The sequence below is a fragment of the Phytophthora ramorum genome (assembly GCF_020800215.1).
Source record: "Phytophthora ramorum isolate Pr-102 chromosome Unknown Phyram_PR-102_s0002, whole genome shotgun sequence".
NCBI lineage: Eukaryota > Oomycota > Peronosporomycetes > Peronosporales > Peronosporaceae > Phytophthora > Phytophthora ramorum.
The window spans coordinates 2,570,887-2,593,974 of NW_027150648.1; the positions used below are offsets into that span (position 1 = coordinate 2,570,887).

Consider the following 23,088-nt stretch of genomic DNA (forward strand, 5'->3'; position numbering starts at 1 on the left):
TTCGGGAGCCTTGTCAACTTGACAATGCTAGGTGCTTGATGGTCGAAGTCGATAAGCTGCTACAGCAACATAGCTCGCTTCAACGATTTGCAACAACTTCCATCCACTTCCAGCAACCTTAGCCATCCTGACGTCACTCCGAGTACCATTCCACTTGCCCTTTTCGGCACCACCAAGACACCACCAACACTGCCGAAAAATGGACGGCACGACGCTCGCCTTCATCGACTGCTCCGCGGGCATCGCGGGCGACATGCTCCTTGGCGCGCTGATCGACGCGGTGGGTGTTGCTCGCTGCTTCTGTCGGTGCAGTCAGTTGCCCCCTCTGACAGTGTCTCATTCGTAGGGAGCCCCGCTGACGGACATCAAGCGCGGCCTCGAGTCGCTGCACGGCATCAAGGGCGAGTGGCAGCTGAGCACCAGCAGAGCGTGGAAAGGACCGGGCAGCATCGCAGGCACCAAGGCGCACGTGGGATCCATCTACCAGCACAAGGAGGTCGCTCCACCCACGCCTCTCCACGGACACAGCCATAGCCACAGCCATGGACACAGTCACAGTCACAGCCACGGACACGACGACACCCACACTCATGAGGAGGAGGCGGTGGAAGTGAAGGATGCTGAGGCTGCTCCGGTCGAGATGCACCACGACCATTCCCACGACCACGACCATTCCCACGACCATGACCATGACCATGACCATAGCCATGGCCATAAGCACGGCACTGAAGAAGGTGCCGACCACGGGGAGCCTATGCGCAACTTAGACGACATCAAGGCTCTGATTCACGAGAGCGAGCTGTCTGACTGGGTGAAGGAGAAGAGCGTGGCAGTGTTCACCCTCTTAGCGCAGGCGGAGGCCCACACGCACGGCACGTCGCTCCAAGAGATTCACTTCCACGAGGTGGGCGCGATCGACAGCATCGTGGACACGATCGGTTCTGTGCTTGCGCTGGATTTGCTTGGTGTGCGCGAGGTGCACGCGTCGTTCCTGCCCTTCTCCTCGGGCACGGTCAAGTGCATGCATGGAGAGCTGCCTGTGCCGCCGCCGGCCACGTTCCGTCTTATGATTGGCGTTCCAGTGTGTCCTGCTCCGAAAGGGTGAGTCTGTCTACACGTATAAGGTTGTGCACTTTGCACTGAGTACTGCAGAAAGTCATCATTGTCCGTGATTGCAGGGCGAAGGGAGAGCTCGTGACGCCGACGGGGATCAGCCTCGTGAAGGCGCTCGCTTCCACGTTCGGCGAGCCACCTGCATTCATTCCGACGCACACGGGTGTTGGCGCCGGCACGAAGGAGTTCCCGGGCCATGCGAATATCGTCCGCGTTGCAATCGGAACGAAGATCGACCCCTCGGCCCCCGAAAAGAGCTACGCCAACCCTGCCGCCACCACCTCGAGGTCTGCGGAACCTGCCTCCTGTCATTTTGCCACCGAGAAAGTTGTCGTTCTTGAGACCAACCTGGATGATTTGAACCCGCAGGTGATCGGCTACGTGTCGGAGCGTTTGATGTCGAAGCATCACGCATTGGACGTGTGGAAGCAGCCCATTCAGATGAAGAAGAACCGACCGGGCGTGTGCCTCAGGTACCAACCACAGATCCGCATTCGAAGGGAGCGTCATGTTTCTGATTTTGTGTTTGTTTGTGCTTGGTGAACAGCATTTTGTGCCGCGCTGAGAACGAGCAAGAGATTTTAGAGGCGCTCTTCCGTGAAACCACGACGCTCGGTGTCCGCCGGTACGTTGCCGTTATCCTCTCTCCACACTTTCCGGCTCTACGATGCGGAAGATAGAGGACGGAATGAACACTAACACTTGTCCATGTCGTGAATGTCCTAATCGAAACAATAAACGGTCGCTTGAGCAGCAACGTGGTGGATCGCGTCTTCCTCTCTCGCAAGTTTGTCTCTGTCTCTGCTTTCGGTCGCTCCGTGGACGTTAAAGTCGCATACCTTGGCAATGAAGCGGTGAACGTGCACCCAGAGTTTGAGCACTGCAAGGCAAGATACTTACCTGCGTGGCCATCGCTCGCGCATAGTAACCTGACACATATCTTTGTTGTTTATCAGGCGATTGCTGTGGAGCACAACATACCGCTGCTACAAGTTATTGACGAGGTGAAAGCTCTCGCCCTTGCCCAGATCACCGGCCTGCGAGCTTAGACTGGTGGAATTATACCGGAACTTCTTTCCTTCGACACTATACTTCGACTACACCAGGGGTGCACGGAATCAAGATGGTTGGGCACCAGACCAACTACTACGTATTAATAGTAGATACTGTCAATAAAAAAAATATCAATATTAAATTGCTTCTCGATCATGTTGTACAGTCCAACATGTTCAATATTGTGATCACCAAAACCCGCCTCAATTTCTAGCCAATCGTTGCACTCTACTAACGTGAAAATGCTGCGACTATGGAGGAGCTCCCTGCCGGCGCTGGCGCGCGTGAGGGGGTTCTCGTCAGCTTCGGCGGCATCCACGGAGGCGGCAGCACTTGCGCTGATGGAGCGCCAGCAGTCAACGTACTACGAGCGCATCGTGCGCAAGTTCCCCAAGCACTTGAGCATCTCCCAGGACATGCTGGACCGCACGACGCACTATTTGGTGCACCGAGGGATGACTCAGACGCAGGCGCTGCGAGCAGTTTCCCAGAACGTCATGGTGCGTTCGATTAAATTGTAACAATTGCATCGCAGGGTCTGAGTGTGTCAATGTGCAGCTGCTTTACTGTTCGACGGACCTGATTGAGAGCAAGGTGCGGCCTGTGATAATGAACTTGGGGAGAAGGTTAATTGTTAATTTTTATTTTGTGTGCGGTAGATTGAGTGGCTGACCGAATTGGGGCTCACCCAGGACAAGATCAACCAGACGATTGTGCGTCACCCCAACATCCTCGGAATCACCATCACCAAGTACGAGGCACTTGTTGACTGGTACATTTCTCACGGCGTGCCCAGGAAGAAAGTGAGTGTTTTTTCGTTATTGAAGGTGCTGACACGTGTAAACTGACAGTGGATTGGTTGTTGTGTGTGGCAGATCCCGTACCTGTTCAACGTCTTCCCTCAAGGAGTGTCGACCAGCATTAAAAAGAACTTGGACCTAAAAGTGCTATTCCTGAGAGGAATTGGATTCAACAACAAGCAGGTGACGCGCTTTCTGTCCATGGCTCCGCAGATTTTCACCCTCAGTGTTGAGCGTCTGCATGCGAACGTGAACTACTTGGCGGAGCTGGGCGTTCCTCGTCAGAAGCTAGCGGCCATCATTTCGATTGTGCCACAGTGTCTCGCCTTGACTCCAGCTCGGATCAAAGAAACGGTGGACGTGCTTGACGAGATGTATGGGGAGGGAGCTGGAGTGCGGGCCTTGACTTTCAACTGCCGCATCGTCATGTACCGCACCAGCGTCTTGCGTGAAGCATTCGACTACCTGATTTCGGTGGGCTACAGCAAGGAGCGACTTGAGAAGAACACGAGATTCATCTCACGCAATGTGGACCGCTTTCTGCGCCCGCGCGTCGAGTTCCTGGAGGCGAAGGGCCATGATGTTGTAGACGATATCACGTGGATTTTAATGTCGGAGACTCTGTTTATTGACAAGTACCCGGGTTACGCTGCTTACGTGACAGCGTACAAGGCGCTGCTGAAGAAGGAGTAAACCGACTTGCTTGCATAGTAAGTAAGACCTTAGAAGCTCCGATTTGATACTGTTTTAATCTACTGGTCGAACTCCAAGGTGGTCTGGGCGTCCAATACAACCTTGGACCGCCGGTTGTCGTCCAGTCGGTGCGACAACCAAGTCTCTTTGAATCCTTTGCATGCGTCGAGGTTTACCCATGCAAACGTAGGTAAGAAATGACACCCGTCCTGACGACTACTTTTGTATGATATCACTATACTTATGGAAAATGTTGCAGCAGAAGGGGTGTCAACACTATGTGCTGATCATCAAACGTTATTAATCAGAGATCAGATTTTGCTAGTAGATAGAGTGCACTGTGTGACAGCATTTTCGCATTTGCAGTCACGTAAAACCCACTCGACGCCAATTGAGTGCAGCACAATGAAGACTAAGATAAGTCTCCAGGAGACTATCACGGCCACCGTCGAGGAAACCCGGACATGGTCAAGCATTGTTCTCAAGGACAAACTCACGCTGGAGCACGCCGCCGTGGATATCAACACCGATCGAGTTCTGTATCACCTGCACTTGGAGCTGGAACACCCGATTCCGGAGCCATATCTCGCCAATGCAGAGTTCATGGCGTTGACGTGGCCAGTGGGAGGCATCTGGAAGATCATGGGCCTCAGCGACAACAACCGACATGTCCACTGCATGTCGTGGCGCAAGACCGAGATGGACCACGTGGAGGTGGAGGACTTGGCCAAAAAAGTCGAGGCGGCCGCGGATGCTGGAAACCCGGACAAGGCCCACAGCTCCACCCTTGCCGCTGCAGATGCGGGCGACCTGCCGCCGACGCTCTTCCCGTGGAAAATGCAGCTTGGCAAGTGGGGGAACGCCCAACATTGGTTCCTCCGTGATGTCATGCCGCCGCACGACACGGATAGCGTCGGCAGTAGCCAACCTGGCCCATTGACCGCGCACCTGATGGCTGGGTTTTCGCCGCTCGAAGTGCAGATCGAAGTGAACTCGATCACGGCTATAGACACCGTTGAGCAGACTTTCTCGGCGGATGTAACGTGGGAAGTCACGATGCCTGGCATCACAACGATTCGCGAAGACTCTGTACTGCGGGAGCTGATGGACATTCTCGAGTTTGACGAGACCCAATTTGAATTCACAAACATCAACTCATTGGAAGAGGAGCGTGACATGACTTCCAGTCTCTCTCCTGCGGGACCGGTGCACTTCACAGACTCGACAAGTCTCTCATTCCCAATGAAAACTACCACCGAGTTCTTGAGCCACCTGCAGTTCAGCCGTCGCGTTGTTGCCGTGTTCAGCGAGGAGATGACTTTGCGCAGTTTCCCCGTGGACCAGCAAAAGTTAACGTTTGCGTTTTCGACTGGCACCGGCGTCAGGAAATCGCTGCGTATCACACCAGCGGCTGTGGACGCGGGAAGCTTCGCGATCGGTAACTACAAGCTTGGAAATGTGTTTGACGTGGTGCACCATGACAAGGTCTTCGTGGGCGAGATCGATGCTGAAGGAGACAAGAAGGGGATCCGTTTCGAGATGATGCTGGAGCGCCGTCCTGGGTACTACGTGACGAACGTGGCAATTCCTGCGGCGATCATCACGTATCTGTGCTTCATTTCGTACGCCCCGTTGTCCGACGGCTCGCTCATGGACACTGGTGACCGCGTTCAGATCGTTCTCACGCTGCTGTTGACGGCTGTGACGTTCAAAAGCGAGGTCGCGTCGCTCACGCCGCAGATTTCGTACTTCACCACGCTCGACAAGTATGTGTTTTTCTGCTTCGTCATTGCCTGTTTGGTCGCGATTGAGAACGCCCTCTTCCCAACCTTTGTTGGCCTCTTTCCGTCCCGAGAAACATGGCAGGAAGAGGGTCTGTTGGGTATATCCATTGGGGTTTTCACGCTCGTGAATGTCGTGTGGGCGGTGCGTCTCATTACGCATGTCAACACTCGCAGGCGTACGTCAGAGGCACTCGTCACAGTTCACGAGGCCATCCGTGTGCTTTCTGCCTCGATCCCACCGGAACACCGCGAAGCCGTTCTGCATGAGTACTTGGCCGGTTTCGACATTAACGAGCAGGAGCTCCCAAAAATCAGCTGCACCGAGTTCGGATACCTGTACGTCCAGTTGCCAGTCGACAGACCACAGCACACCGAGCAGGTTGACGCGAGGGTAGAATTCCATAGAGCTAGTCGTCACAAAGCGGAGCGGGAGTTTGATACGTTCAAGAAGATCTACGAGAAGCTGAACCCGGACGTCACGCTGTTGTACCCGTCTGGTACAGATAGTGAAAACCCACTGCGTGCTGCAAAACCAAACGAGGCTGCTACTGGTGGTCGCGAGAGAAGACGCTCAATGGTCGGCCCTGTAGCTAAGGCTAGCAACCGCCGCTGGTGAACGCTTCTACTAGATGTAGAGTCTCTCGAGCGAGTTCACAAACTGCGACTCAACATCTGAAACACATCCTACTCTCACTGTTTGCTATTCTGTACGCAACCCGAATGCGGTTCATCAATATTTTGCACTAGTACTACTGAGGTATTAGTTGGTATCGCTGAGATCACAAGGACCTCGTTTACACCCGACGATTAGACCAAACCTCATCTCATTCAACGATTAGACTGGTCCTCATCTCATCCGCCGATTAGCGTTGCGTACAGCTAACCAGTCGCCACTACTTCCTCATTCACGATCTCGCAGACCACCAAGCATTGACAGCAAAATGCCGGACATTGATCGTTTACCGACTACCATCGGTGAAGAGTTGACGACAAAAACACTAAAAACGCTTCACCACGAGGTAGCTACCAGGTTGGAACGAGCTCTCGGCAAACCACTTCCTCGGATGGAAGTTCGCTTCGAGAATTTGTCTGTCTCGGCCGACATCGTAGCGAGAGATGAAACGCAACTGGAGGCGGAGCTGCCAACGATCCCCAATGTCATCAAGACGAGCGCCCAGCGGATGATAGCAAATAAACACGTGGTCAAGAAGCAGATTCTCCAAAACGTGAGTGGGATCTTGAAACCGGGCACGATGACTCTCGTGCTAGGCGAACCCGGGTCTGGCAAGTCAACGTTGCTGAAGATTCTCAGTGGCCGCTTTCTGATGACGAGCAACATCAAGGTAGAAGGAGAGGTGACGTTCAGTGGCAGAAAACAAGACGAGTTGCGGAACAAACTCCCGCAGCTCGTTTCGTACGTGGGTCAGCACGACAAGCACTACCCGACCTTGACGGTCAAGGAAACACTCGAGTTCGCGCACGCCTGCAGCGGTGCGGGTCTGTCTAAGAATGACGAACGCCATTTGGTTCGTGGTCCACCTGATGAGAACCAGGTCGCTATGGATCCTGCCCACGCAACGTTCAAGAACCACCCGGACGTTATCATCCGGCAACTTGGCCTCGAAAATTGCCAACACACCGTCATGGGCGATGCAATGTCGCGAGGTGTGTCGGGTGGCGAGCGCAAGCGTGTGACGACGGGCGAGATGGCATTTGGTAACAAGTTCGTGCTGATGTTGGACGAGATCAGCACGGGGCTGGACAGCGCCACGACGTTCGACATCATTTCGACGCAGCGCAGCTTGGTGAAGGCATTCAGCAAGACGGCTATGATTTCTTTGCTGCAGCCGTCTCCAGAGGTGTTTGAGCTGTTCGACGACGTGATTTTATTAAACGACGGCTGTGTGCTGTATCATGGCCCTCGTGTTGATGCACTGGGCTACTTCGAAACCCTAGGGTTTAAGTGTCCATCAAATCGTGATGAGGCTGACTTTTTGCTGGATCTGGGCACCGACAGACAATTTCAGTACGAGGTGGAGAATGTGCCGAGAAAAGCATGCGAATTCAAGGAGATCTTCGAGCGATCGGAAATTCACGCACGAATGCTGGAAGTTCTGCATCGTCCGTTGGACCAGTCGCTGTTGGATGACATGAACACGCACATCGACCCGATTCCCGAGTTCAGCCAGGGGTATTGGAAAAGTTCCTCAATACTTATCCAGCGCCAGTGGAAACTGATTTTCCGTGACAAGGCTCTGCTGCTTAGCCGCTTGGCGATGTCAGTTGGATTGGGGCTGCTGAACGCGAGCACCTTTTACCAATTCGATGAGGTTGATTCGCAACTCGTGATGGGTCTCGGATATGTCGTTGCCAGTGTCGTGACCATAGGTCAATCGGCTCAAGTTCCGGCGTTCATCGCCATTCGAGATGTGTTCAAGAAGCAGCGACGCGCCAACTTTTTCCGCACCTCGTCCTTTGTGCTAGCAGCATCTACAAGTCATATTCCGCTCGCGGCAATCGAGACGGTGATCTTCGGGACAATCATGTATTGGATGTGCGGCTTCGTCTCCACGATCCAAAGCTTTTTGGTGTTTGAACTGCTTACTTTTCTCACAAGCATGACACTTGGCGCCTGGTTCTTCGTGGTGGCTGCAATTTGCCCAGACTTGAATGTGGCCAGCCCAATTTCAGTGGTCTCCGACCTTTTTTTCGCTATCTACTCTGGTTTTGTCATCACGAAAGGCCAAATTCCATCCTACTTGATGTGGATTTACTGGACCAGTCCGCTGACCTGGAGCATTCGTGCAATTGCGGTGAACCAGTACACAGATTCGTCGTTTGACGTGTGTGTGTACCGAAATGTGGACTACTGCGAGAAATATGGCATGACAATGGGCCAGTACTCATTGAGTTCGTTCGATGTACAAACGGAACAGTACTGGGTGTGGCTGGGCATTGTCGTTTTGATGGTACTCTACGTTTTCTTCATGGTGGCGGCGTGGTTTGTGCTCGAGTACTGGTGCTACGAAAGTCCACCCAATGCAGAGTTAGGCTCGAAAAGTGATACCGTTGTGAAAGAAGCAGTCTTCTCGAAACAACAATACCTTCAAGCAGAAACTCCAAGAAATGAAAACCAAGCAGTTGTGTGCAATGTCAACATTGGAATCCACGAAAATGAATCCAACATGAAAACTTTTGTCCCAGTGGCGCTGGCGTTCAAGGATTTATGGTACTCCGTCCCAGACTCGGCTAACTCCAAAGCCAGTATCGACCTACTCAAAGGCGTCAGCGGATTCGCGTTACCCGGTACCATCACCGCACTCATGGGATCCTCGGGTGCCGGTAAAACTACGCTCATGGACGTTATCGCCGGGCGGAAGCCTGGCGGCCAGGTTTCCGGTGAGATTTTGTTAAACGGCCACGCTGCAACCGACCTGGCTATCCGGCGTGCAACGGGTTACTGCGAGCAGACAGACATTCATTCGGATGCATCGACGTTCCGAGAGGCGCTTACTTTCAGCGCTTTCATGCGCCAAGATGCCGACATATCTGATGACCAGAAGTACGAATCCGTGAACGAATGTTTGGACCTCCTCGATCTGCACCCGGTCGCCGACAAGATTATTCGCGGCAGCTCCACGGAGCAGATGAAGCGGCTAACAATTGGTGTCGAGCTGGCAGCGCAGCCCAGCGTGCTGTTCTTGGATGAACCCACCAGTGGGTTAGACGCGAGATCCGCCAAACTCATAATGGACGGCGTGCGCAAGGTGGCAGACACAGATCGCACCATCATTTGCACAATCCACCAGCCGTCGGCGGTGGTGTTCAGCCTGTTCGATGGATTGTTATTGCTCAAACGCGGAGGAGAGATGGCTTTCTTTGGTGATCTGGGAGAGCAAGGGTCAAACTTGATCAACTACTTCGGAGCTGTCAATGGCGTGGCGAAGCTGGACGAGGACTATAATCCCGCGACGTGGATGCTGGAGGTGATAGGTGCGGGAGTGGGCAGTAAGAATGCCGACAAGACGGACTTCGTGGCATTATTCAAGTCGAGCAAGTATTTTCGGTTGCTGAACGAGTCGCTGAGCCAAGAGGGAGTTGGCCGCCCGTCACCGCATCTTCCAGCTCTTCAATTCACCACGAAATGCGCAGCAAGCAATGCGACTCAAGTGAAGCTCTTGGTCAAGCGCTTTTTCAATCTATACTGGCGAACACCGTCGTACAACTTGACACGGTTCATCGTGTCGCTTGTTGTTGGTTTGATTTTCGGCATCACTTTCATTGGTTCGGAGTATTCGTCGTATCAAGGTATCAACTCGGGTCTAGGCATGGTCTACATGACGACCTCGTTCATGACGTTCATCACCTTCAACGCGGTGATGCCCATCACGTACCGAGAGCGAATGTCCTTTTACCGCGAACGAGAATGTCAAACGTACAGCGCGTTCTGGTACTTGGTGGGGTCGTCTCTTGTCGAGATTCCGTTCTGCTTTGCAGCAAGTCTGATTTTCGTGGCTGTCTACTTCCCCATGGCCGGGTATTCCGAAACGGCCGCGTTCTTCGCGTACTGGCTCAACCTCACTATGCTGTTCGTGGTGCAAGCGTACTTCGGGCAGTTGCTGGCGTACTCACTGCCGTCTATCGAGGTGGCGTCAGTCTTCAGTGTGATCATCGGCTCCATCTGCACCTTGTTCACGGGCTTCAATCCCCCGGCCGGTTCCATTCCCGAAGGCTACCAATGGCTGCACCACATCGTTCCGCACAAACGAACATTCGCCAGCCTCTCCGCCATCGTTTTCGGCGACTGCCCAAGCCACGGTGACAACAGCAACTTCGGTTGTCAACAAATGTCCAGCAAACCTCCGAGTTTGCCCGAAGGTGTCACCGTGAAAAAATACTTGGAAATGGTGTTCGAGGTGGAGCACAGCAAAATCTGGTCCAACCTCGTCATTGTGGTAGGATGGGTCGTTGGCCTCCGTCTCCTCGCACTCGCAGCGCTGCGCTTTGTCAATCATCAGAAACGCTGATGAGAACCAATTTCCAGGAATGCTCTTCAATCAGTGAACTGCGATTACTAACCAATACATGTAGTCGTTCGTCAAACCGAGCCATGCTGAGGCTGCGGAGAGCTCCTCATGCTCGGTTTCCCCCAGATAGCTTGAATCCGAGACAGTGTGAACGGCATACTTCGCTCGCGCCATGCGAAGGGCCCAGTGGGTATCGATGTCTGACCGTCTATTCATTGCGCGATACCCCGCCTACGAAGCGTACCTGGTGGAGTACCAGACCCGTGACACGAAAAACAGTAACAGCAAGCGCAATCATTTGACATCCGAATTAATTCAAGTAACTTGGTCTTTCCACTACAAAATTCAACAAAGTTTATTAGATTTGTTATAATAATGGAGCCTGCCCCAGATGCCCCGTCCTCAGCCACGCCGACGCTGCCCAAAGGCATGCGCTTCCCGGACAGCAAGCGCGCCTTCTACGCCGTGCAGGACTACGCGCTGCACCACAACAAGCAGGTGAAAGTGGCGCGTCGCGGGGGCAAACACCGCAAAATGGTGTGCACGTCCACCGCGCCTTGCCCGTTCTTCGTGCAACTTTACCTGCACAACTCCAAGACGGACCACACGTGGTACGTGTCCAGCGCCGAGCTCACGCACTCGCCCGAGTGCACGTCCACTGCCAAGCCAACGCAACGGCAGCTGGTGGAGAGTCTCAGTTTCCAGCAAGCGTTGGCGACCACGCCCAATGGCACGGCGGCGCAATTGCTGCAGCAACTTAAGGGCAAAGCCAATCTGCGCACCATCTACAGGGCCAAGCAAATCATGAAGAGGGAGGTGCTGAGCCAAGTGGGCTCGTCATTCAGGAAGATCCCGGCGCTCTTGCGCAACTTTACCGAGCTCAACCCGGGCTCCTTTACGAGGTACGAAGTGGGCGGGCCGGACAGTAAAATGCCTGGAGCTTTTTCCAGAGCCTTCGTGAGCTGCAATGAGTTTGCAGAGTCTACGACATTTAATCAGCAGATTTATGGATTTGAGTGCATGCCGTGCAATAATGGGGAAGCCAACTACCATGGAGTGCACATGTTCCTGTTGGGCAAAGATGGCAATATGCGCAATCTGACGATTGCAGCAGCTTGTTGCGATGCAGCGTCGAGTGAGAATTATCGGTGGTTCTTCCGCTGTGTGGAAGAGAGCGGCGTGAATTTGCGCTATTGCCCGGTGCTGTGTGCTGTCGACGGTCAATTGATGGCCTTGGAGAATGAACTCGGACTTATCTTTCGCTACTGCACGAGGTACATTATTGAGCATGAGCTGACGCAGATCGGATCGTTTAACCGACACCACCATGCGCTGGTCTGGGGTCTGCAGGGATCGGAGACGGAGGTCGAGTATAATAATCGGCTTGAATGGATTGGCACGACTTGTGGCCCTGGCGTGGAGAACTATCTCAGGCAATTCCCTATTGAGCGTTGGGTAGTGGCCGGGAATATTGGGAAGGTGGCGCTTTACGGTTGGCGTAGTCGAACCTTTTTCGAGACCTCGCAGCAAGAGCTGCAAGAGTGTAGCGGAGGAGCAGGTGGGCCTTATGTTGGAGGGGACAGTGATGTGGCGATTGATGGCGCTAGTCTGGCTGTGGCGGCGATCGCCCCCGCTGTTAATTCTAAGCCTACCAGCAAACCTGCTATCGAGGCCGCAGAATCGTCAGAATCAAGTGCTCAAGGGCTTGACCGTTACCGGGACTTGCTGCCATTTGCTTTCCTTGAAGCAGTTATGACGTCGTTTATGCAAGGCGCGTTTGAGCGCAGCATGCTAGCCGCAAAATGGAAACGACAAACCCGGAAGGTGACACAAGGAGCACAAGAACTCTATGATACACAATGCAAGCGCATCGGCGAGTATAAAGTTAGTCGAGCCTCGGAGACTGTTGCTTTTGTGACGCAGTTGAATAAGGATCCGAGTCTTCGCCGCCGCGTGGACTTGCAGGCTAGCACATGTTCGTGCTCCTTTATTGACCAGTATGCTATTCCATGTCGCCACCTCATCGCTGTACTGCTGTTCTGCGAGCTGATGGATTCGGTCATTGACCGTTTTGCTCCTGGATACCTCGTGGACAATTACGCACTGTCCTTCGGGGGTAAAGCAGTCGAGCTTCCACTTGATGCATCACTCAGTGAGGACCCAGGGTGTGCTCCTCCGATAAATTTGCCAATCTCTCGTCGCGCAAAAGTCAACGTCGATGACAATGACCCGATCCCGATTGCAGCACCTCGTCAGGGAGCGAAGCGTCCAGCTCCAGGGAATGACACTACTATTGAAACTGAGGCCCAGATTACCGATACAGAAACAGCTGCAGCACCTCCACGCATTCGACTGTGCAAGAAGTGCCGTGGCCCTGGACATAATTCAAGAAGCTGCTCATTCGTTCCTCCCGTGCTAGACCAGCAAATCATATAGCGCTGTAAAAATATCAAACCGAAGCCATCAACACACGGCTGGATCGCCACGTTACCCGGTGATGAATTGTGACCTACAGGGCTCATGGAATTATCTTTGCTCCGATTTTGGCCCCATGAACTTTTTTTAGTGTTGAAAAGATAAAAATACCGTATTTTATCCGTGTTTCAGAAAGCGGCGAAGAGAAGCTGTTTTGATGGAGGAGCGATTTGATCGTGCGTGGCTCAATTTTGCATGGGGCCATGCTGTCGACTCGCTCGTGCCGACCACCAGCCGGTGGCACTCGTTACTCGACAGGTTGGTGCGTACGCAAGACGCAATCGGGGACTCCTTAGCAGCAGCTTTGCGCGACGCAGCGAAGAAAGCTCGAGGCGACATGGACCTCGTGAACTTGGGGTGGGACCTCGTCAAGCGCCTGCTGAGCTACGAGCAAGAGCCACGCTTCCTTGTCAAGCTGGCAGACACTGAGCGAGTGATGAAAGTCCTTGAAAAAGCCGTGAAAACGTCACTCGACGTACTGAATATCCACGACTCGGAGACTGCCAACTTGTGGCGGAAAAAGCTTCAGCGAGAACGTGAAGTTCGACTGCAAATGTACGAAACTCAAGTGAATGATATAAGCAAGACAAGGGGTTTTGGTGAAAGCGTGCTCGTGAAAATGGGCTTGCCAGAAAATTGACTAGCGAGAGAAGTTTCTGGCGAAAAGGATCAACTGGAGATATTGACGCTACTGAAGCGTGGGCTACAAGATCATGGCGGCGCGCTTTTGCCTCGTGAACTGGATGTGTTTTCAGCGTTGTACGACTGGGTGGTCCGCCGTTCGAACCTTGTGGTGACGGTTATTCCAGAGTGGTTTACAACTACGATTTACGAGTGGGGGTACGCAGAGAAATCTTCACCTGGTGAAGGAGGCGAAGAAAGTTGTCTCAGGCAGACGGTAATTTGGCTAGAGCTCCACCACCCGCATGTTCGGAGATTCTACGGCGCGTGTCATGTGGGAACGGAGTTTATCGTTCACGAACACAGCGAACAAAGTGCGGGAAATACATCGTGGGGGATACTTTATGGGTGTGCACTGGGACTGGGATATTTGCACGAGCGTGGTGTAGTGCATCGGCAACTTACTGCTGATATGCTATACATTCTTTCAGGTCCAGGCAGAGGTCTGGTCAGCGGAATGGGATTGCAACGCTTGGTCAAGAATGGCACTGAGCCCTCCTATATTTCCAATGATATCTTCCTGTTCGGGATTGCCACTTTCAGATTAATCGCTCGTGCTCGGGGTATGGACGACAATACGAACCAAAGCCTGCCCACCGTTCAACCCGCGTTTCTTTCCAGTGAGGAGTGGAGATTACTCTGTCGTATGTGCGTTACAGCACCAGAGGCCAGGATGAGTATGCTTGAGATTATACAAGTCATGGGAGGTCTTGCCAGCGACGAAAAGAATGAAAAAGGTGTGGAACGGGTGCAGTCTGCGTTGGCGACATACAAGCATACGTATTTCCTCTGGCTGGTGAAACCATCGCTGGCATGCTACATGATGTAAACCATTTGTGTAGCGAAATATCGGGGTTTGATTAATTGAATCGCCGCGTGTACGGCCGGCTAGAAGAAGTGTACCAGCAACGTGTGGAGGTTATGACACCCCTGCCAGCACCGTTCGTTGGCGACTTTTGCTCAGTCCTGTGGCGCTTTCTGAACCGGCTAGAGCAAGGATCCACAGATGGATATAACACGACGATAAGCTTATGTGCGTCGCGGACAATTGGCAATCAAAACTTCGGTCTGCATCACGCAATCGATCGTCTCATCCTGAGTTCTCCGGACCTGCACTCGTCTGCACCGATTCATCGATGGCAGTCGCAATGGAGAGAGTTCGAGTATGAGCAGCGAGTAGCCTTAGAAGCATGTCTAGAAAACCCTATCCAGAGCTTGAGCGAACTGCCGACTGAGAACGTGCGGGAAGAAGCACTCGCTATCATCAAGTTTGAAGCGGGGCAACATGGAATCCCAGACGCTGATGTCCTTCCTCGTTGGTTCGTTCCGCCATATCAAGTTGAGATTGAAGAGCATATCGCTGACGGATCATTCGGCTCCGCATACAGAGGGCGATGGCTCGGTGCAGACGTTGTGATTAAGCAGGTACTAGCGGACCAAGTAAAGCGAGAGAATCGGGACCAGTTCCGCCAAGAACTGCATCTGTGGTTTGCGTTGAATCATCCAAACTTGATCAAGCTCTATGGTGCGTGCCGTCTGTGAACTCGCTTCCGGTGGAACGCTCACATCTTTTGTAAGGGGAAAGGACCGCAAGACGGTGTGGCGTTGTCTCTGGTACGCGGCGTGGGGACTTGGCCACCTCCATGAGCGTGGCATCATTCACGGCGATCTCAAGGGCAACAATATACTCATGGGCAAGGACGCATATTCGGTTAAGCTGGCAGACTTCGGTTTGAGTGTTTTGGCTGCCAATTCTCCATCGATCGGCGAATTCGGGGCTCTTGGTGCGCTTAGATGAAAAGCTCCCGAGTGTTTACTCGGATCTCGTCCTAGCTTCGCGTCGGACATCTACTCGTTCGGTATGTGCATCATTGAGGCGATCACTGGAGTTTATCCGTGGGGGAATTTGATGCGAGACGACGCAGTAAAGTACAATGTGACTATGAAGCAGCGGCTCCCACCTCGACCGGCATCGTTTCTTGACGAGGAATGGGAACTTGTGGAGCGTATGTGCTGTTTCAACCCCGAAGAGAGGATCAGCGCGCTCGCCCTCATCCAAGGTGCTAAGCGAATTCAACAATGGCACTCGCTCGGTTACCTGGCCAAAGGAGGGATGGATCGACGTTCGCAAAGACTCTCATTGCAGTTCGAGTGAAGATGCGGCGTCTGGAGATTTGCGGCAAAGGAGGCAGTGCGTCAATGGCGTGGAGAAGGCGGTGGCAGGGTCTGTACGAGCAGAAGAGTCCGAGTGAAGGTGTCGGGCTCGAAATACGAGCGACTTCAACTTGTTACTACCTCCGTGATTAATTAATACTTGCCCCTGATGCAACGCTCAATTTGCCAGCGTTCCGCCCTGTTATTTTTAAACAAGGTCGTGCCAAACCGCAGTCGTTGCCGTTGAAGTAAACGTGCTGCCTTGCCCGCGAGGAGGAGTCGTGCGAGCCGGAGAGCATTGACGAGCTTCGCATATCCATAGAAGGGGAAACGACGGGACTTCAAAACGCGCGCCTAGCAAAGTTAGCTCAGCGTGACTCAACCGGGGCTATGAAATGGCTAGTGCAACCACGCCCCAAACTCTTCGGCATCTGCACTTAAAGGCAAATCCAAGAGGCAGTGCGCCGAACAGGTTTGGAGCCTTCAACATGCAACCAGCTGGGGCTGACTCGACGTGCATTGCTGTTACCCGGCGGTGTTTGTCCTCGCAGGCAGCACCTCGCGCTGGAATGCATCCCGTCCATTCTCCGCCCGTAGTGTCCCAGCACCTCGACATTCGTGCGACAGTGCTGCAAGGCACTGCGACACCGCCTCGCATGCATGCATTGCATGTATTGATCAGCACGCTCGACTGGAGAACCAACTCTACATGCACTGTAGACTGTAGACCTCATGCGTCGCAGCACCAAGCGCTTGTCTTGTCGCCTCGACAGAAAACAATAGAGAAGCGCAGTATCCAATTGCAGTGCCGCTGTCCTCTCGAACGAAGCTCTTCGTAACTTTCGGCCAGCACCTTCGAAAAATGGCCAGACGCTACGCGAACTCGGCAAGTGTTGCACCACGCGTATCTTGGAGATTTGCACGTGTTCTTCGACTCGAAGTTCGAGATTGCCACGCCAGCGATGCGTACGCTTGCATATCCAGACAGCAAACGTCACGCAACAACCCCCGCTCGCAACGCGCACGAACGCAGGGGGGTTACAACAAGTTGCCTTTTGGCCAGCGGCGACTATCAAAGTGTACATATTAAATCATCGTGAGTGAAGGTCTCGCGCGGCGAAAAGCGAATCAGATGCCGTCACACGGAGATTAACCAATCGAAAGCCAGCTCCGAGGGGATGCGCGATGACTCGGATCTCGCACGTGCGACCGTTGAAGTGCCTACAGCTGCAGGCACATCCATCACCGAAGCTTCACCCCATCCAAGATAATCCTCCATGTTGACCATGAGCGCTCATTTTCCAATTGGCATCGTAGGCCGCACACCTCCCCAGCCACCTCGGGGACCATCAACCAGATCTTCCACTCCTTCACGTCAACACATTGTCCATGTCGGGCTACGAGAGTGGGGCGTCCTTGCCCTCCCGCTCCGTGCACGACTACGCCAGCATGGAGACGCCTCGAGCCTCTTCGCGCTCCTTCGAGCTGCCGCAGCACCACGTCGTGGACGTGTCCGGCACCGCCGGCGCGCGCTCCTTCTCCACTGCGGACCTGTACCACGTAGACGCCAAGATGGCGACCAACACAAACTCGACCAAGGTCGGTCCCAACACGCCGCGACCCGACCACCGCTCACGCTTCTTGAGCGACGGAGAGCTGCTGCTGGCTGCCAACCCGGTACCCACGCGTGAGTCCTTCGCGACGCTCAACCAGACGGACGAAAAGGCTTGGCACCAGCGCTCTACCGAGCTCATCTCCAAGATGCTCAACACAAACCTCGAGCGAGGCCTCAACGTCATGGATGTCGAGCGACGGATACTGCGCTACGGCTACAACGCACTGGAAGAGGAGGCCCGTACCCCAGTGGTCGTGCTCTTCCTGTTACAGTTCTACAACCTCATCATCGCCATGCTATTGTTCGCGGCGGTGGCGTCGCTGGCGCTGCAAGAATGGGTGGAGGGTATCGCCATCCTTGCAATTGTCACACTCAACGCTGGAGTCGCAACGTACCAAGAACACTCGGCTAGTAACGCGCTGGAAGCGCTGGCCAGCTTGTCCAGTCCACAGTCGCTGGTCATTCGTGACAACATGCAGCAGGTGGTGGACAGCAAGCAGCTGGTGCCCGGCGACATCGTGATCCTCGTCACGGGTGACGTGGTCCCAGCTGACATTCGGCTGTTCACGAGCGTCGATCTCAAGTGTAACGAGATGCTGCTCACGGGCGAGTCGGAAGACGTCCCCAAGAAGTACAACGCGCCGATGCATCCTGCTGGTCCAGGCAAGCCTGAGAAGTTGACGGCTTCCAACATGGTGTTCTCGTCCACCACCATCACTGCGGGTAACGCGCGTGGAATCATAGTGGAGACCGGCATGCACACGCGTGTGGGCTCCATTGCAGCCCTTCTCCAGGCCAAGAGCGGGGCTCCGGACGAAGCAGCCAAGAAGAAGTGGATCCGCAACCCGATCGGCGACTGCATTGCCAAGCACCGCCCGAAGCTCACCCCGCTGCAGCGAGCACTGCATGGCATGGGGCAGATCATGGGGTTGCTGGCGTTGGCCGTCGCTGTGCTGGTCTTTATCGTGGGCATGGTGCGGGGCACAGAGGACCCGAAACATCCTTCCCAGCCAGTGTGGGTCACGACGCTTATGATTTCAGTATCTGTCGCGGTGAGCGCCGTGCCTGAAGGTCTGCCGATGGTGGTGACCATCTGCTTGTCCTCGGGCACAGCTGAGATGGTCAAGAAGAACGTCCTCGTACGCAAACTTGCCGCCGTTGAAACGCTGGGTGCTGCATCGGTGATCTGTACCGACAAGACCGGCACGCTCACTGAGGGCAAAATGACTGCTGTGAAGCTCTGGGGAGACTTTCAAGAGTACGATATCACCGGTAAAGGGTTCACGCCCGAAGGCGCGATCCTGTCCGTCGACGGCGTTAAGCAGGCGGCGCCAGAGGCTGGAAACGTGCAAGTCCGAGCTACTCTGATGGCCTCGGTTCTCTGCAGCAACACGCAGCTTAAGCAAGTGGAAGGCGAGGACGGTGAAACCTCGCGCTGGGTGCCGTTTGGCAACTCGTCCGAGGCACCGCTCGTGGTCGCAGCCGCCAAGGCTGGTATCTGGGAGGACAACATCGCTGACGACTACCCGCGAGTCGTGGAAGTGCCTTTCAGCTCGTCGCGCAAGATGATGGTCACTGTCAACGCAGTGCCTCTTGTGAACGGAACCGCCATGTTCGACACGCTGTCGCTTCCTGGTGACAAACCGCCCAACCTCGTCGTCAACGTCAAGGGAGCCCCGAACTACATCCTGCGCAACTGCACTCAATACTGCCGCAAAGATGGCACGTTTGAGCCTCTGACCGACGCGCAACGCAACGAGATCACGGACGCTGTGGACGCGTTGTCGTCGCAGGCGCTGCGTGTCCTTGCTGTGGCTATCCGACCGCTGTCGGAACTGCCGTACGCGCGCGATTGCGATGACGTTGACGAGAAGTTCGCCGCTCTGGCGAAGCCGCTGGTATTCCTCGGGCTTGTGGCATCGATCGACCCTGAGCGTGACGGTGTTCGCGACGCCATTGCCACTGCACGCTCGGCTTCCATCCGAACCGTGATGATCACGGGCGACTACCTCGCTACTGCAGTCGCTATTGCCAAGAACATTGACCTGTTGCAAGTCGGTGCCGACCCGGAAGCGCAAGCCACCGACTGCACGCAACTTCGGCCGAAGGGAGACGTGTATCTCCCGTCGGCCGACATCGACGCGATCACTTCTCGCACGCTGGTGTTCGCTCGAGCCAAGCCAGAAGACAAGATTGAGATCGTCAAGTCACTTCAACGCCAGGGCCTGATCGCTGCCATGACGGGCGACGGAGTGAACGATGCGCCTGCCCTGAAGGAGGCTGACATCGGTGTGGCCATGGGCATTTCTGGCACTGAAGTCGCCAAGGGCGCGTCCGACATGATCCTGACGGACGACAACTTCTGCAGCATCGTGGCAGCCGTGGAGAAGGGCCGTGTCATCTACGCCAACATCCAGAAGTTTGTCATGTTCTTGCTGTCGACAAACATCGGCGAGATCATCTTGATCTTCGCGTCAGTCGCTGGAGGGTTCCCTCTTCCTCTCGAGGCACTTCACATCCTGCTTCTCAACCTCTTCACGGACGGCATGCCTGCAGTAGCACTAAGCTTGGAGAAGGGCGACCCGCACATTATGGGCGAGAAGCCACGCCACAAGCACTCTTCGCTGATCCAGGGCCGACTCTGGCTGCTTGTGCTCTTCAACGCCTTCTTGCTTCTGGCTGGTGCCATGACAACCTTTTTGCTGGGGCTCTACTGGAACTTCGGTGAGCTGCTGACGGACGACATTTACAACGCCGGCGGTGGCTCCGATGGTACCGACTACACGGACGTCACCTGCACACGTTGGGAAGGCGTGAACGATGGCTGGAGGACGTACGGCAACTGCGCCGCGCAGTTCACCGACGGTTCGTACATCTTTGGCGACGAAGTGGCTGGTATGAGTTCGTTTGAGAACTCGACCGTCTCCTGCGAAGGAGGCGACTACGACTGCGTTCCGGCAGGCTTGGGTCGCACGCAGACCATGGTGTTCCTGGGACTGGCCTTCACTGAAGTCCTGCGAGCCTATACGGTGCGCCATTTCACGGAGCCGGTGTTCACGCGGATGCTGTCGAACGGCTACATGCAGCTCGCGGCTTGTATGTCGGTGGTGCTGACTGTTCTTGTCACGAACGTCCCCGTCATCATGGACAGCATTTTCGGCTTCGAGTACATCCCGTGGTTCCAGTGGCTCGTCGTCGGCGCCGTCGCGGTCAACAGCGCGTTCTGGGGCGAGGTGCTGAAGGCCAGTTTGCGCCGAAATGACCGTGTCCAGGCGCGTTGGGACCACATGAAGTCTGGGTTTGAGGAGATTCTGCTCGAGATCCGTCACGTGCGTCACCACGTCGAACGGCTTGAAGCTGACGGTCTGAAGCGTGAGTAAGAGTGACGAAGTGGCGTTGCTGATGGGTTATGTATTGCATGTCGATTGCCAAGCGTCAAGGCAGCTAGGACTATTATACTATAGTGGAGACATCAAGTTGACGTTAATGAATTACGATGTTTTAGTGAAAAGACCAAGTTTAGATCAAGAATCGGTCGCGGGGATATCTGCTGGGAACTTGCAGTTCTTTGTCCTGCTCTGTTATTCCGAAGCTCGCTGCACTACGGTTGCACGATTTCATTGGAGACTTCATCCTGAACGACGTTGGACTTGTGGCGATAGCTCGACGGAGGTTCTTGAGCAGCAGCCGCTGTGGTCAACAGGAGCCAAGTCAACACGTTTTGAGCCGGACCCCCGCATTTGCCTGATGATGTGCATGGTTTAGCAGCAGCTGGAGATTTGCAGTGTCGTGCAGACGCGACCACCTCAAAGGCCGCTGTCTACCGGAGCTGAAGCACCTAGAGCCTGATGTTGTACGGGAAAACTTTGATGCTGTCGGAGCACATCGTCGCTCGCGCTGTTCGCACGCCCCATTCACGGACACCGTGTGGCGGATGAGGCACACGACCTCAGCCATCTCTCGCACCAAGTCATGGTCATTTGGTAAACTTCTTCGACGTGGTCAAGTCCAGCGTTGCTCCTTACGATCACGCACTGAAAAATGCTGTCTTGCCGACTTCTTGCTGCTGCCGCGGTCGCTTCCGTCCTCGCGGTGGCCTCCGCTGCCACCGACTTCGGATACACCGAGCAGTCCGACAAGTTCATCATTACCACCGGAGCTGGCCTGACCATCGCCATGAGGCAAACGACGTGCGATATCGTCTCGCTCAACTACAACGGCAAGGAGCTGCAGTACAAGTCCATGGGCACGCACGTGAACTCTGGTCTGGGCACGACGGTCACGTCGTCGATCCAGACCCTCAACGACGACAAGAAGACCATCAGTGTCAGCTGCAAGAAGACTGGTATCGAGCAGACGTACTTCTTCCGCCCCAACGAGAACGTCATCTACATGGGCACGCACCACTCGAACGACCTGGTGCTGCAGGAATTGCGTTTCCTCGCTCGTATGGACAAGACCGTCGTGAACCAGGGCATTCTGGAAGCGACAATTGAGTCTGGCATGACCGCCATCGAAGCCGAAGACGTGGTCGCGGACAGCGAGGGGCTTACACGCTCCAAGTACTACTCGGGTGTGCCCTTCATCGAAGACGCTGTCCACGGGGTGAACAGTACTGCTGCTGGTGTGTACTTCGTGATCTCGGAGCACGGCTACGAGACGTCCAGCGGTGGCCCGTTCTTCCGCGACATCAACAACAAGTTTGACGTCTCGAATGAACTCTCCTTCTACATGAACTCCGAGCACACGCGCATCGAGGACTACCGCTACGGCTTCCACGGACCGTACGCGCTCGTGTTCACGAGCGGTGCTGCTCCTTCAGCCGACTCACTGGACTTTAGCTTCTTCCAAGACCAGGATCTCACTGGATTTGTTCCAGACGCTCAACGAGGAGATGTGGCCGGCACGATCACCGACGCAAACGACGTCTTGGGCAACTCGGAGGTTGTCGTTGGCTTCTCCAACGCTGATGCGCAGTACTGGGTGAAGGTGGCCGCTGGATCCAAGACCTTCACTTCGCCAAAGATGAAGCCTGGCCAGTACAAGGCCACTGTCTACAAGAAGCAGCTTGCCGTCGGATCGGCCTCCGTCACCGTTAGCAAAGGAGCTTCCGCGAAGCAAAGCATCGTGGTGTCCTACGAGATGGTTGCGGAGCCCATTTGGCGTATTGGTGAATGGGATGGCACACCTGACGGCTTCCTGAACGCCGACAAGATCCACAAGATGCACCCGAGTGACTCCCGCATGGCTGCTTGGGAACCGCTTACGTTCGCAGCTGGCTCGGACGATGCCAGCAAGTTCCCCATGGCGCAGTTCCGCGGATCGAACGACCCGATCAAGATCACTTTCAGTCTGACGGATGCTCAAGCTTCGGAATCGAGGACGCTCAAGATTGGCCTGACGCTCGCGCAGCTTAGTGCTCGCTCCAGCGTCACCGTGAATGATAACTGGACTGCCGATGTGCCTGACTCGGTGGCTGTCAAGAACCGTGGTGTTACCCGAGGGGTGACGCTGGGTAACTACAAGCTCTACGACTACGTGATCCCGTCGTCCGCGCTTGTTTCGGGATCCAACACGATCACGCTCACCGTTGCCAGCGGCGCCAGCGACCCAGCTCAGACGTTCCTGGCTGCTTCGGTGGTCTTTGATGCTCTTGAGCTAGTTTAGAGTTAGACAAAATGCCAACTCGCAAG

The 23,088-nt window shown here is 54.6% G+C and overlaps 8 protein-coding genes across 8 annotated transcripts; all 8 read left to right on the forward strand.

The window, feature by feature from the left end:
* Positions 1-199: 199 nt before the first annotated feature.
* KRP23_2237 (putative nickel insertion protein) lies at positions 200-1,486 on the forward strand (the record flags this gene model as incomplete). Its single annotated transcript, XM_067886946.1, has 4 exons — positions 200-280; positions 347-1,101; positions 1,179-1,400; positions 1,483-1,486. The coding sequence occupies 4 exons, from the start codon at positions 200-202 to the stop codon at positions 1,484-1,486; spliced, it is 1,062 nt and encodes a 353-aa protein (XP_067749580.1).
* Positions 1,487-1,509: 23 nt separating this feature from the next.
* Positions 1,510-2,162, forward strand: KRP23_2238 (Pyridinium-3,5-bisthiocarboxylic acid mononucleotide nickel insertion protein; the record flags this gene model as incomplete). Its single annotated transcript, XM_067886947.1, has 4 exons — positions 1,510-1,586; positions 1,661-1,738; positions 1,868-2,000; positions 2,070-2,162. 4 exons carry the CDS (start codon positions 1,510-1,512, stop codon positions 2,160-2,162), a joined length of 381 nt encoding a protein of 126 aa, XP_067749581.1.
* A 246-nt stretch (positions 2,163-2,408) lies between these two features.
* KRP23_2239 (Transcription termination factor MTERF4, chloroplastic) lies at positions 2,409-3,659 on the forward strand (the record flags this gene model as incomplete). Its single annotated transcript, XM_067886948.1, has 4 exons — positions 2,409-2,666; positions 2,725-2,760; positions 2,826-2,969; positions 3,042-3,659. 4 exons carry the CDS (start codon positions 2,409-2,411, stop codon positions 3,657-3,659), a joined length of 1,056 nt encoding a protein of 351 aa, XP_067749582.1.
* A 405-nt stretch (positions 3,660-4,064) lies between these two features.
* KRP23_2240 (Gamma-aminobutyric acid receptor subunit beta-3) lies at positions 4,065-6,059 on the forward strand (the record flags this gene model as incomplete). The annotated part of the gene is made up of 1 exon (XM_067886950.1): positions 4,065-6,059. One exon carries the CDS (start codon positions 4,065-4,067, stop codon positions 6,057-6,059), a length of 1,995 nt encoding a protein of 664 aa, XP_067749583.1.
* A 4,786-nt stretch (positions 6,060-10,845) lies between these two features.
* KRP23_2241 (uncharacterized protein) lies at positions 10,846-12,906 on the forward strand (the record flags this gene model as incomplete). The annotated part of the gene is made up of 1 exon (XM_067886951.1): positions 10,846-12,906. The coding sequence occupies one exon, from the start codon at positions 10,846-10,848 to the stop codon at positions 12,904-12,906; it is 2,061 nt and encodes a 686-aa protein (XP_067749584.1).
* Positions 12,907-13,102: 196 nt separating this feature from the next.
* KRP23_2242 (uncharacterized protein) lies at positions 13,103-13,585 on the forward strand (the record flags this gene model as incomplete). The annotated part of the gene is made up of 1 exon (XM_067886952.1): positions 13,103-13,585. One exon carries the CDS (start codon positions 13,103-13,105, stop codon positions 13,583-13,585), a length of 483 nt encoding a protein of 160 aa, XP_067749585.1.
* A 3,584-nt stretch (positions 13,586-17,169) lies between these two features.
* On the forward strand, positions 17,170-20,775 carry KRP23_2243 (Calcium-transporting ATPase 1; the record flags this gene model as incomplete). Its single annotated transcript, XM_067886953.1, has 1 exon — positions 17,170-20,775. The coding sequence occupies one exon, from the start codon at positions 17,170-17,172 to the stop codon at positions 20,773-20,775; it is 3,606 nt and encodes a 1,201-aa protein (XP_067749586.1).
* A 661-nt stretch (positions 20,776-21,436) lies between these two features.
* KRP23_2244 (putative rhamnogalacturonate lyase A) lies at positions 21,437-23,062 on the forward strand (the record flags this gene model as incomplete). The annotated part of the gene is made up of 1 exon (XM_067886954.1): positions 21,437-23,062. The coding sequence occupies one exon, from the start codon at positions 21,437-21,439 to the stop codon at positions 23,060-23,062; it is 1,626 nt and encodes a 541-aa protein (XP_067749587.1).
* Between the last annotated feature and the right edge of the window lie 26 nt (positions 23,063-23,088).